The 13,523-nt window shown below is 40.7% G+C and overlaps 1 protein-coding gene across 1 annotated transcript in view; it reads left to right on the top strand.

Moving 5' to 3' along the window:
* Positions 1 to 13,523, top strand: part of XPNPEP3 (X-prolyl aminopeptidase 3) — a 29,478-nt gene that overhangs the window by 5,216 nt on the left and 10,739 nt on the right. The window contains exons 3-6 of the mRNA XM_056846790.1: positions 476 to 874; positions 2,290 to 2,492; positions 7,472 to 7,534; positions 9,498 to 9,611. Coding sequence (XP_056702768.1) covers positions 476 to 874; positions 2,290 to 2,492; positions 7,472 to 7,534; positions 9,498 to 9,611 — 779 coding nt within the window. The remainder of the gene's footprint in view (positions 1 to 475; positions 875 to 2,289; positions 2,493 to 7,471; positions 7,535 to 9,497; positions 9,612 to 13,523) is intronic.

The following is a 13,523-nucleotide window of genomic DNA, read 5'->3' as shown; positions in this document are numbered from 1 at the left end:
ACTTTAAGAGGGTGCAGACAGCACTGCTGCCTTCTGTTCAATGTCCAGAAGCCATAAAAGTTTAGTATTTCTATTGGGTTAAAGTTTATCTCTTTTTCTTCTCTCACATAATCCCTTGTTTTCACAGTTGGAAGATTAATATTCCTATCTCACTTTAGCCTGCCTTTGGAACTCCTGAAGGAGTTCAAGTTTGCGCAACAATGTATTTGCCTAAATGTTAATAATGCACAAGCTAGTTGATCTACAATGAATTTTCCCTCCTCCATGTGACAAAGAATGAGCTGGGAATGTCAAGATATGGGAGCAGGGAATAAGAATGGTGAGGAACAGAAAAGAAGGGTGTGAAATGAAAAGTAGGCTGCAGCTGAGAGGGGCAGTAACATGCCGAAGAAAGGAAATGTGCGTATAAAAGTATAAAAATCAAGCTCAGCAGCATTTTCTGAAACAGGAATTTTATTTTGTTTTTGGTTCACAGGGGAAGTAACGCCAGGGTTGTCACAAACAGAATATTCTCTCCGTAGACACAAGTTGATGGCTCGGATACAGCAAGAGGTGCCTGGGATGGACCACACGGTGATTCTGTTATCCAATCCCACCTACTACATGAGCAATGATATTCCATACACCTTCCACCAGGACACTAACTTCTTGTATCTGTGTGGGTTCCAGGAGCCTGACAGCATCTTAGTGCTGCAGAGCCTGCCTGGCAAACCGTTGCCATCCCACAAAGCTCTGCTGTTTGTCCCCCGGCGGGACCCAAGTAGAGAGCTATGGGATGGACCACGGTCTGGTACTGATGGGGCAGTAGCTCTCACAGGTGTGGATGAAGGCTATACCATAGAGGAGTTTAGACACCTGGTGGCTAAATTGAAAGGTAAGACAAAGGCTACCACAGATATGAAGTGGCGTGAGGTTTGGCTGGGCCCTTTGGCTGTTGACCCTAAATCAAGAGTACTCATCTCTAACTCCATAGTTGTAATTCCTTCACTCCTCAGTCAAGAAATATTTTAGAAAAGATATACAGTTAACACTGCAGGTCTATGTGATATCCTGTTAGGGTGGTGATCTTTGCTCAAGCAATAGAAAAGTAACAGAAATGACTACTGCACAAATGTCCTTTGGTTCCGAGGAGAATATTTAAGTTATTGTCTGTAGATCACAGAATCCCTCTTTCTGAGGAGTTACCATTAAGGAGGAGTTCTTTACCCATATAATATGTTTCTAAGGCAAGCTGCCCAACACATTCTTTTAGAGGAACTTCTGGGGTGTTAAAATAATCATTCTACAATATGTGATCCGAAGACCTATCTATGAAAGCAGAAAATGTATTTACATTTTGGAATAAATTAATCTCCTTGTATATAGGAACTTTGTAGGGAAACATTTTTTCTCAGTTTATATTTAGTTTATACATGCAGCTTCCTATTTAAGGAGATTGTATGTTAATGGGACAGAAAGAGTAGTTTTAGTAATAGTTGCCATGATTTTTTTCAGTCAGATTTTACAAAATATAATCAGTACTGGAAAGGCAAAATAAGATTGCCTGAAAATTAATTCTCTGATCTCTTTTAAGGATATCGCTAATACCCCATAAGTCTGAAATGTTATCAGAAATTTGGGGAAGTGGTATTTTTCAGTAGAAAAGAGCAAGAATTCAGTAGCACATTCAAGACTAACAAAATTTCTGGCAAGGTATAAATTTCGTGAATCACAGCTCACTTCTTCAGATACTTCAGAGCTGTGACTCATTAAGGTGCTACTAGACTCTAGCTCTTTTCTACTGCTACAGACAAACATGGCTATCCATCGTGATCTGGTCTTTTTCAGTTGCTCATTCAAACTCTGTATAATTCAGTAGTCACTTGCAAATTTTGGGTTGGATCCCATGGTTGAAGAAGTGTAGATCTTTGCCATGTTCCCCTAGGAGTCTCTGGGTTGCAGGACCCATGTGGACTGATAGCCATGTGGGTTGGAAGGGCTGCACTGAGAAGAGGAAAGGAGGCAAAATCACCCACACCCTCTGCTGTAAGTGTGGCTCTACTGACAGAAGAGGGAGGCTAGGCAATTTCATCTCCATCCTCAGTACAGCATCTGACTCATCTGGCTATTTGGCTATTTGTCTATGTGTATGCCCCATGATGCCAAAAATCAACTTTTCTGAGGTCAGAAGGGTTTTCTGGAAGGAAGGGAATGTAGCAGATCTGTTGGATGACTGGACACCAGTCTCTGAATTTCTGAAAAATACATTTCACTATGCAAATTAACCTTTGTTTCTGTTCTGTTTCACAGATGAATCTACAGTGGTTTGGTATGATTTTGCTAAGCCAGTGCATCCACAGCTCCATTCTGACTACCTTATGCACCTGGCTGAGGTCAAAGCTAGAAGCAAGAACCGTATCCGAGCCATCCGACCACTAGTGCAAAGCCTACGGCTAGTAAAATCCTCTGCAGAGATTGAGAGGATGAAGACTGCTGGAAAGGTGACATCACAGGTATTGAATAATGTAATTACAGTTTAGTTGCTTTTGAGGACTGATTCTTGTATAAGGATAGCAGAGCAAGATTTGAGTGTAGTAGCACCTCAAAGACCAACAAGAGATTTTTGAGAAAAGGTGGTTTGGAGCTGGAGTTCCTTCCAAGTGAGAAATTGCGCAGAGTGTAACTGGCTTGGAACTGGTATGTAGTTGCTTCTGAGAACTGATTCTTGTATAAGGATAGCAGAGCAAGATTAGATTGCACTTTAAAATCCAACAAGATTTCCTGGGTAATTTTTCCAAGTGGCAATATTATGGCTTCTCTAGAATTATGAACTTTATTAATTAATGGATGGTTTCATTTGAAGCATTAAGTGATATAATGGAGGGGTAAATACAAACATCTATCAGTATTTTCATATTTAACAGTTTGCTTCCGGTTCAGGAGAGTACGAGGCAGACGCTGTACTCTGCTACAGGATTTTTTTGTTTTATCTTATTTGGGCTATTTTTAACTCATTTACTTTCTCATTGTATTTTACTCTCAGGCTTTTAATCTTAAGCAGGGCTTCTACTGGGTTGTGGGATGAGAAGGGAGGGAGAAGACAAGAAAAAAGGAAAAAAGGAGGAAATAGAAAAGGGGGAAGTGGGAAAGGTAAGAGGAATAAAGAAGTGAGGGAGGAAATGCACCTACTCTAAATGGGTCACAAATGGCCCATTAATTATTCTAATCCCGAGGTTTCCCATCCCAAACAGCAGAAAATAGATGAACTTTCCAACTAGCAATAAATACACCGCCCTAGCCCCTGACGTTCCTGCTCCTGCTAAATTTAACGGTAACGAGGGAAAATCCAATTATTTTTAAGATAGATTCTGAGACAAAAATAGTTTTGACTTATTTATAAACTATGCATTTGATTATATTGTGGACTCAACTGTAATTCCTCCAGCAGTAAGATCAACAGGGGTTTAGACAGACAATACTAGGATGATTGCTCAAACCTCTCAAACTAATTTACAGAAGGATATCCCTGTGAATAGCAGCAGCTCAGATTATAATTTATTAGCAACAGAAACACTTTTAATTTTTGAAACTGTCCAAAAAATTTTTGTGACTTTGAGGTCAATGGCTGATAGTATTGATAAACTACACTCAATCTGTACAAGGGAGTTAGTAAATCTATGTGTCTCTCTGAAGGAAAAAGCAGGAAATAAACCACATAATACTGACAATCGAAATGTAGACATGGAATTATCTTTACGTGACAAAAAAGTGTCAGCCCATGCTTTTCCTGTAAGCAGGAATTGTCCCTGTGGGAAGACCATCTGGAGTGTTAAAATCATTTGAGTTTTTTATTACTGATACAAAAAATTCGGATTGATTTGATCTCCATTGACTTTCTTCCTTGCTCCTTTCTTCAACAAATGGTAGTTCTAACTTTTAAAACCTTTGAAATTCCCAGAATGATTTTTAATAAGTATAAGATGTTATTAAAAAAGAGTTCATATTAATCAAGTTTTTTAAAAAAAATAATGTAATCCACTCTCTTGGTGCGACAGTCTCATGCAATGGAGAGAATCAGGTATCTACTAACAAGAATCCAGAAGAAATTTTTACCCAGCCGAATATAAATCTAATAGATATAGAAACTAATTTTCCTAATCCCTTAATTAAGACCTTCACCAATGTGCAACACAATCTGGTTGGAAAATATGATGACTTAAAAGACAAATTATTTTTTACTACCAAATCAGGAAAAGAGTCAGTTATACCTATTAATTCAATTCTCATCATGTAGTATCAAGACGAGAGAGACACTGCCGAAAGTGATGGGGGAATCATGATACACTATATACTTCAAACAGCAAATCTGCTAAATATAACAAAGTCTGTACAACAGAACTTTCTTTAAGTGTTCCATTGTCTCCTAAAGTGGTAATCTCCAAGAAACATGGTCCTTGGATGAAATTCACCTCGATGGTTATAATTCTTATTTTTTACCAGCAATCAAAACTGGAGGATGCCTGAAAGGGGGCCTAGCTTGCTGTATTTCTAACATTCGATCAGATCAACAGGTTTTACAGTGTGCAAATCAGAATTTAGCAATGGCAATTAAAGGAAAACTTGGTCCTCTTTGGGTCATTTTTGTTAACATATACTCACCACCTTGTAATAAAAAACAGGACTCTGACGAACGATGGACCATTTTACAAGTTGATCCTGTACCTACAATTCCCTCTTCTAAGTGGGAACAGCATTACGAAAGAGTTTTTTGTCACAGCTAGGGATAAAACTGAAACCGCACTTACCGTATATACTCGTGTATAAGCCGAGTTTTTCAGCCCCCAAAAAGGGCTGAAAAAGCCGAACTCGGCTTATATGCGGGTCAATACGGGAGGAGGAGGGAGGGGGGAACTTACTGCCACCGCTGCCGCTGGGCCCACGCCGCTTCCTGCTGCCGAGAGTGGCCTGGGGCGGCCTCCTGCGGCTGCAGGGAGGCTGCCCTGGGCCCCGCCCGGCCGCGCCGCTGCTTCTCCCCGCCGAGAGCGGCCTGGGGCGGCCTCCTGTGGCTGCAGGGAGGCTGCCCCGGCCCCCGCCCGGCCGCGCCGCTGCTTCTCCCCGCCGAGAGCGGCCTGGGGCGGCCTGGGGCGGCGGCAGGGAGGCTGCCCCGGCCCCTGCTGGGCTGTGCCACTGCCGCCGCCAGGCCCGCGCCACTTGCTGCCGGGAGCCCAGGTAAGCCTGCGGGGGAGGGAGGGGTTATAAGCCGACCCTCGGCTTATACGCGGGTGCCTAATTTTTCTCCATTTTTGGGGAGAAATTAGGCACCTCGGCTTATACGCGGGTCAGCTTATACACGGGTATATACGGTAATTTAAGGATTTCACCATTTCCAAGCTGGCCAGATGTTACAAATAGGGAAGTAGTCAGTCTAATAAAATCTTTAAAACCAGGGAGGTCTGCAGGCTGTGACTGTACTCCACTTGAATTGCTTAAACTCGATCCATTTTGGTTATCTTCCTTTATTTTCTGAAATAAATACCTTATAACTGGAAATTGGCAATTATAGTTGTTTTTTAAAAAGGGAGCAAAAATTATCCAGCTAATTATCATTCTAAGCTTACTCTCTGTTATTGGCAAACTTTATGCTAGCCACCTCACCTAGTAGGTTGAAAGCATAGATGGAGGACTCAAACATCTTAAGCAATGCCCAGTATGGATTTAGGAAAAATTCTATAGAGATAGTAAGAAATTTTAACTACCTCGTGGTCACGTTTACGCATAATCTTTCTTGGGGCTTGCATATTCATATGTTAATGCAAAAGTTGAACTCCTCGTTTATGTTCCTTAAAAATATATATTTTTGCAAAGAAGGGTAATTTGTACCATCCCTATTATCCTATATATAGCAATCATACATTCAATTCTTAGATATGCTGCTCCAGTTTGGTACACTGGCCATATAGAACATCTTGATATTCTTCAAGTTATATTTTTTAGAAACTTGCTGAGTATTCGTGATGTATTTCCTCCTCCACTCTATGATTAGAACTGGGGCTCCCAAACCTATCATCTATTATATATCAATCTGACATTAAATTTCAGTTCTTCTTTTTGAGCCATCAACAGCTCCTGATATGTTTCAGTTGTTAATCTCAGATATCTCTGTGTTCACCTGGACTTGTAGGTTAGAGAAAAGATTTCCCCTCCAAGTAGAGCGATTGAAAGTGGCGAGGAAGGATTCGGAAAGCAAGCTGTGAACAGTTACAATATAAGATCTTAAATGAGGATTGGGCCTTAGTGTTGAAGGACAAAAATAATAAATGTTCACTTCTCTTCTTCCAGATACCCTTTAATGGTTCTAGACTATTTCTGCTTGTTGGAAATCCATACATTTAGACAAGTTTTTTTATTGGCAAGGTGTAATGCCTTAGCTGAGACGCAGGGGAGATACAATAAATATTTCAGAAGAATGCAAATGCCCATTTTTTCCAGATCAAGTAGACTTCCTAATCCACATTGCTTTAGCATGTTCACAAAATAATATTGCACGAAATAAATATATCACTCCCTGGATAAAACAGCTAATGACACTTTCTGACAAGCGGGTACTGCGTTATCTGCTATCAAGTAGATCTATGAATTACGTGAGAGATGTAAGAACTTTTCTCTTTACAGTGTCTATAAGAAATTAATCCTCATTTCCCCCTTCTTTAAAAAGTGTGAAATGGCAGATGAATAGCTAATGGCTGTTAAATCTAGGGAAAGGAAGTTCATTTTTGACAGACTCAGAAAGTGTAACATTAGTAGATAGTTGGTTCCCTGCTATGGTTGCATACTGCCTACTTCTCCGCATGGCGAGAAGTTCCATGGTATAATGCTACTGGGATTAGTTTCCTTTGGATGAGAGAGCACTGGAGACTTGCGTTTGTATTATTTTCAAATAGATAAGCAGAGTACAAGAGGAAGTAAAGAGGCACTCCTCCAAGGCAGCAGATCCATTACTGTAAATCAGGTGCTAGAAATGAAAAGAAGCCCTGTACCCCAAGTTGCTTCACTGTCAGTCAACTCTGTTTCCCCCCATCTCTTCCACAATGCCAACTTCCTGTCCCCCCACCCACACTGCAAAGCACTCGTCTGTGCAAGTGAAAAGTCCACCCAGGAAATATCCACTCATGTGGCTTGTTATGGGGCAGGTGCTTATCTTTTGTGTTGCAACGTAGTCTTCTGTTGTTTTGTTAAAAAATCATCAGATATGAAATAATTTGAATCAGTCCTTGAAAAACAAATCTGGATACATTGCAAGTTAATTCTGATTTTCCTGATGCAGAATATTGTAAGGGTGGAAAATAATACTTTCTTATCTTTATCTTAAATATTTGAATGTTTTATGCCTTTGTCTTGAATGTTTTGACTTGGATAGCGTACATAAAAGAGACCCATTCCTTAATTTCACAACAATTTTTCACCAGAAGTTTTTGTTGCTGCTTTTTCACAGGCATTCATAGAGACAATGTTTGCCAGCAAAGTTCCAGTGGATGAAGCATTTCTGTATGCTAAGGTACATGTCTTGTTGGGCTGTGGAAGAAGCACCAATGCTCATTTATTATTTATTAAAATATTGGCATTCCGCTATTGGGTGTGGATACCTCTTCCCCCATAGCAAATTACAGTTGTCAAATTATTTAAGAAGTGTCACAGCACAGGAAAAGGAACTTTAAAAAATAAAACAGTGATGTTGGTTTCAAAACATCAGATCACATACACACAAACCTTCCCCAAACCATTTCCTCCCACAGAGAGAGCAAATAGCTGAGCTAGCATGATAGTGTGAGCCAGTAGTGTGACAGCAAACCTTCCATTTTTTATCGCTTCTCGGCCTTTTGGCTAAGTGTAGAGCTTTAATTTAGTATCACAAGACCAGAGTGAGTTTCTCTTGGTGAGACACACATATGTGATAATTGGAGTACTAAGCATAGAGGAACCAAATCGAAATCGGCGTGGAACCATATAAATGCAGTTTTCAAGGGCCAGGTGTAGAAATCAGTTTGAGTTGAATTAAAAACTCACTTGAATTATGGTCTTCCAGAAGACTAACAAGGAAAGTATGCCCTTGCGGACCACTGTTGGGGCAACCACAGAGAAAGCCCTGTTATTTAACCACCCATTGAAACTTTTAAGGCAGGTGAACACAAAGCAGGGTCTTCTCAGGTGATCTAAGTGGCTGGTAGACACAATCATGAGGCAGTCATTCAAAGTACCCAAGCCCTAGACTGGTTAGAATGAAGATACAACAGTGGAGACATATTGTGCCCAAGCTGGCTTGCCTTTTGTAAAATATTGAAATTTCCAAGAACTTTTCAGAGGCAGCCCCACATACTTTTACAATTTTTTAATCTGGCGGCCACCATGAAAATAGAATGTGTGGCCAGATCAAGCTTTTCCATAAACCATCGCTGCTGGTATACCAGTCTAAATTGGTAAAAGGCATTCTTGGCCTCAGCTGCCACTTGGTCATCCAGGAGCAATCCCTGATTTTTGCAATGAACTCTTAGGCTTAGATCTTATACCTTCTTCCTGCTTGCGCTCCTCTTCGTACGCTGCAGAGTGCTAGGCACTTCCACTTATGCAAGATCAAGGTCGAAATTGCCTCACAGGATAGGAGTGCGTTCTGTTACAGAGTGCTGCCTCTGTAACAAGCAAAGGGGTGCAAGTGGGAAGAAGGTATAGGATCCATCCCAAAGCTTTTCATATGATCCGGCCATAAAAGGATAACAAATGATATGTTACTCCTCTGCACTAAATAGGCATCTTTCCCAAAACAATAGTTTTAAAAAGGATACAGGGTGTGGAGCCTGTCATGAAAAAGCTGCTTATTCAGATTCAAAGCACCTCCTAATTTCCATGCTTCTTTTACCTTCTGCAGGAAGTGCTTTGACTGACTGACTAATAAAGCCATCCTAAGAACATTTTCCTGGAAGTAACCCCATTAAATAGATTTGAATAGACCTGCTTAGGATTGAGCTTTGAAGAACCCAATACCTAGCAGTAGAAATAGGCCCAAATCAAAATCGGTGTGGAACCATATAAATGCAGTTTTCAAGAGCCAGGTGTAGAAATCAGTTTGAGTTCCAGCAATTTTTCTTCGTCCACCTCCCCATCCCTTTGCTATCTCATAGAGGATAAAACCATACTGTTTGGGTTCATCTTCTGTAGAGTGATTGTTTGCTTACTTTATTTTTCACAGTTATATCTTTCTTCCAAGGAGCTTAGGACAATCTATATGGGGTTATTCTATTTTTCTTTACAACCAATGAAGTATGCTAGATTGAGACAGGCCTGAAGCCAACCAGGGAGTTAATGATTGAGTAGGGATTTGAACCAAGATCTCCTTAGTAGAAATCCAACATTCTCTCCTCTATATTTATGTCTGGGCAGCTATCCTGTGTACAAGGCAACAGGCATTACACAGGAGCTGCGTATTTCTGTACTAGAATTAACCGTTTCCCAATTTCTGCTTCCAGTTTGAATTTGAGTGTCGGGCTCGTGGTGCTGACATTTTGGCTTATCCTCCCGTGGTTGCTGGTGGCAACAGATCCAATACTTTGCATTATGTGAAAAACAACCAGCTCATCAAGGTAGCCAAATGAATACTAAAATTTCTTACTGTAATCTGTTGATGCTGTATCCCTATAGGAATCTTGTGAAACTATTTGGATTTTTTTAAAATTGAGAACTTGCTGTTTTGTGCAACCCATAAATATGTGACACACACACACACCCCGGCTTGCTGAGAAAGGTATCTGTACCATCTTCCAGCATTGATGGCAGAACACAGAACATATTTCTGCAGGGTTGTGCCTCAGCAAAGGCAGAACTATGGAATGGCACTGCAGAGTCTCCTCACTTCATCTGTGTGTATTTAATTCCTAGCAGTGGGTTTTTAGAGAATTTATATGTCATTTTGTTCTAGTACCCCTACTTTGCAGCAAATCTTCCCATTATGATCTTTAATTGGACACCTGAACTAGCTATGTCTGATAACTCTGAACACTTTCAAAGAGCGTCAGCACATGAACTGGTGTCTGTTACTAATAGAATCACATTGTTCCTGCTTGCTGCTAGAAGTGCCTCTCCTGCCAAATCTAAAGGTGACTGAGATGTGTCAAGACACAGTAGAACTTCTGCCCTAGTATTCCATCCTACTTGTGGCTTGATTTGCTCTGTGCTTGAATTAGGACTTAATCTTCATGTCCCAACGTTTGAGAATTACATGTCACAGATTTGTAAAGTACCAAATAAGAACTTTTTCAGTGCTCCAGGATTACTTTAACCACTTTGGGATATGATTCATGTTTCCCTTTTTGAGGAGAGATTTACAGGTATCTGTCCTCAAGACTATCCTGATAACCAGAATATCAGCTTGTACCAGGTGTGTACTAAATTTTATCTCTCCAGTATGAAAGTACCTTGACAGTTTTGTAGTTCAATTGTTATCCCCCAATTTGAGGGAGAGCTATACAACTGTTTAATTGTCAGATTTTTCAAGTGGTTAGTTTTTACACCAGGATAGCAACCCAGATGGTTGACAGCATTATTGGCACAGAAACTACTTACAATGCAATCTGTCCAAACCTCTTGATTAGCATGAACCACATAATTTCTAGTAATTTGTGTACCTTGGGCTATATGTATATCTGCTTTCGAGGTCATATGGAAATTATACCTTGACGGAATGAATCCATCATTGAATCCCAAATGTCTTTTTAATGTATCTTTCGTATTATGTGCCTTTGCTTTCACTCTTGGTTGGCTGGTAAAAAGGAATAGATGGAGTAAGTGGTAGTAAGCAAGTGGGAGTAGAGTCAACTTCAAAAACATCTCCTGTATACTATCTCAAGAATAAAATCCAAAATATTCTGCTTCTATACCACTCTTTCTTTAGCTCCTGTAATGGGCTACACGGTTCCCCAATCTTTTTCAGCCCATGGGCACCTTTGGAATTCTGACACAGTGTATCTGAAGAAGTGAGCTGTGGCTCACAAAAGCTCATATCCTGCCAGAAATTGTGTTAGTCTTTAAGGTGCTACCGGACTCTTGCTCTTTTCCACTGCTACAGAAAGACGAACACAGGTACCCATCGTGATCTGATACAGGGTGGTGAGTGCAGCCACAAAATGGCTGGTATGAGAGGTGGAGCTGGATATGCACACACACATAGAGGAAGCCAAAGGTCAGCGGAGAAGAAGAGTAATTTAAAAAAATGGGAAAGAGGAGTAAGGGAGGGAATAAAACCAACTCTGTGGTGGCAGCTGCCATGGAAACATTTTTTTAAATATGCACAGTGTTTTTAATACTGTGGTTTTTTAATGGTAAGCTGCCTCGAGCAGAACTCTGAAGAGGCGGCATAGAAATATTCTAAATAATAAACAAATTAATAAGATCTCCAATGGCAAATCAGATGCTGTGCTAGGCAAAAGCCCCATCTGGCCCCACCCACTTTCTAAAAACACTTGGCCAACACCAGGAAATGTATTGGTGCCCATTGGGGAATCCTGGGCTAGATAGATATGAACAGGAGAGATAGAAATGCTAATCCATTTCTAGACAGTATCCTCTGAATTTTTCAATGTTATGATTCTGTATTCACTGTGAACTCTTGTAGCTCAGTTACATGCTTTGGTAGTCATGTGGTTTGTACATATTGTTAGTAGTTCCCCCATGCCAATGATGCTGTCAACCATCTGGATTGCTGGTCTGGCAACTGTTATGAGGTGGCATGAAAACTCCACTGAAGCACTTTTGCAAACTTTTTGCAAGAACCACCATTCTTCTAAGGTAGTGAGTGAATTTGGGCCTTTAAGAGGAATTCAAATGAAGAAACCGCAGGAGAAAAGACTCACTAAAGACAGATTTCCCTGCTCCTTGGTGTGACCATCACTGGATACCATCTCATTCCAAGTGTGCTTCTGTGCCTTCAGAGGACTTTTATTGCTCTATGATGCAGAGCAAATAACATCTGGAATACTCCTACATGATCCTTTAGGGGGGATAGAGAAATGTATTTTTGTATGTAAATACTGTGTGAAAACTACACAAATCATGCACACTCCCACCTGAATGATCCCTCTCAAACTAGCCCTAGGTTTGTTCATGTGAATGCAGAGTTGAGGTGTGATACTTTATTGTGCTGTCACTTCTCAGTGGTCTGTTTCCTCAAAAGCAGATGTTATGTCTCCCAAGACCCCCTTTAAAAGAGAGTGGGGAATGCAGCCGGTTGACGCCTGTCAGTCTCCAAATTCATGAAGCATTTTAACAGTTGACCAATATTCAGTAGAAAAAAGGGAGGCTTCTGTGGGGGAGGGGAATCTCTCCTGTTTACTTGGGAGGAAGGATATAGAAACGATAATGAACAGCTGAAGCACTTGAGCACAGGGGGACCTCCTTGTTGCAAAAGAGCAGGTGTACTCTTTCTTGGGGGGGCAGACTGTTGGTGGGTATCGAATCTTAAAACAAATTAATTTCTCTTTACTGTTCTCTTAAGAACTCTGTTCACAGCTGTTCCACAGGGGATTCTGAGATTCACCAGAACAGCCGAGTCTTTTGTATGCATGCTGTCCAGTTGAGCTCAATTGTCTTGTAGATCATAGACAGATTAGAAATGCTATGGTTGAAACAGGTGTCTAGCGACCTGGGCAGAAAGTGGGACCTCAAAAAGATTGTTTTTGTTACATTCCAGCAACAGCAAAACATTTTAAAAGTTTTTGTGAACATGTTAATTTGGACATTGTTATTCACTTAGCTCTGAAAATTGGGCTTTATGCTACAAATGCCCTGCCGTTTTAAGCTGCTCCCACAAAAATAGGATCCCACCTGAACCACTAATGTGAGCGCAAATAGGCTGCATAATAAGTGAAATCAGCCAATGTGGTGTAGTGGTTAAGCGTGGTGGACTCTAATCTGGAGAACCGGGTTTGATTCCCCACTCCTCCACATGAGTTGCGGACTCTAATCTGATGAACTGGGTTGGTTTCCTCACTGCTCCACATGAAGCCAGCTGGGTGACCTTGTGCTAATCACAATTCCCTTCAAGCTGTCTCAGCCTCACAAGGTGTCTGTTGTGGGGAGAGGAAGGGAAGGAGATTGTAAGCAGGTTTGATTCTCCTTAAAAGGTAGAAAAAATCGGCATATAAAAACCAACTTCTTCTAATAAGCAATCTTATTAATTTCTCATGTCAGTGTATGGAGGCAATGTTATAATGCTAAGGAGCATTTATTTGCATGGACACTACATTTAGATGTCATATATGGCAGGACTGAATTGCACAAACCTAAGAATGAACCAGGATGGATTTGTTCATGGTGTTTAAATGCAGCTTCTATGACAGAAGTCTTTTAACATTCTGCTAAAAGGACATTTCTGTTTTTCTAGTTCCAGTTGAAAATTGTGTATGAAAATTGTGTGTGAAAGTTGCTATTACATACTGTACAATCCTAAGCACCCTTCTGATCCCATTTACTTTAGTGGTCTCAGTAGGGTGCAAGTCTGC

Source organism: Euleptes europaea, chromosome 3, assembly GCF_029931775.1.
Source record: "Euleptes europaea isolate rEulEur1 chromosome 3, rEulEur1.hap1, whole genome shotgun sequence".
Lineage (NCBI taxonomy): Eukaryota > Metazoa > Chordata > Lepidosauria > Squamata > Sphaerodactylidae > Euleptes > Euleptes europaea.
Note: the sequence above shows the minus strand (reverse complement) of the source record. Positions and strands in the feature narration are given on the sequence as shown.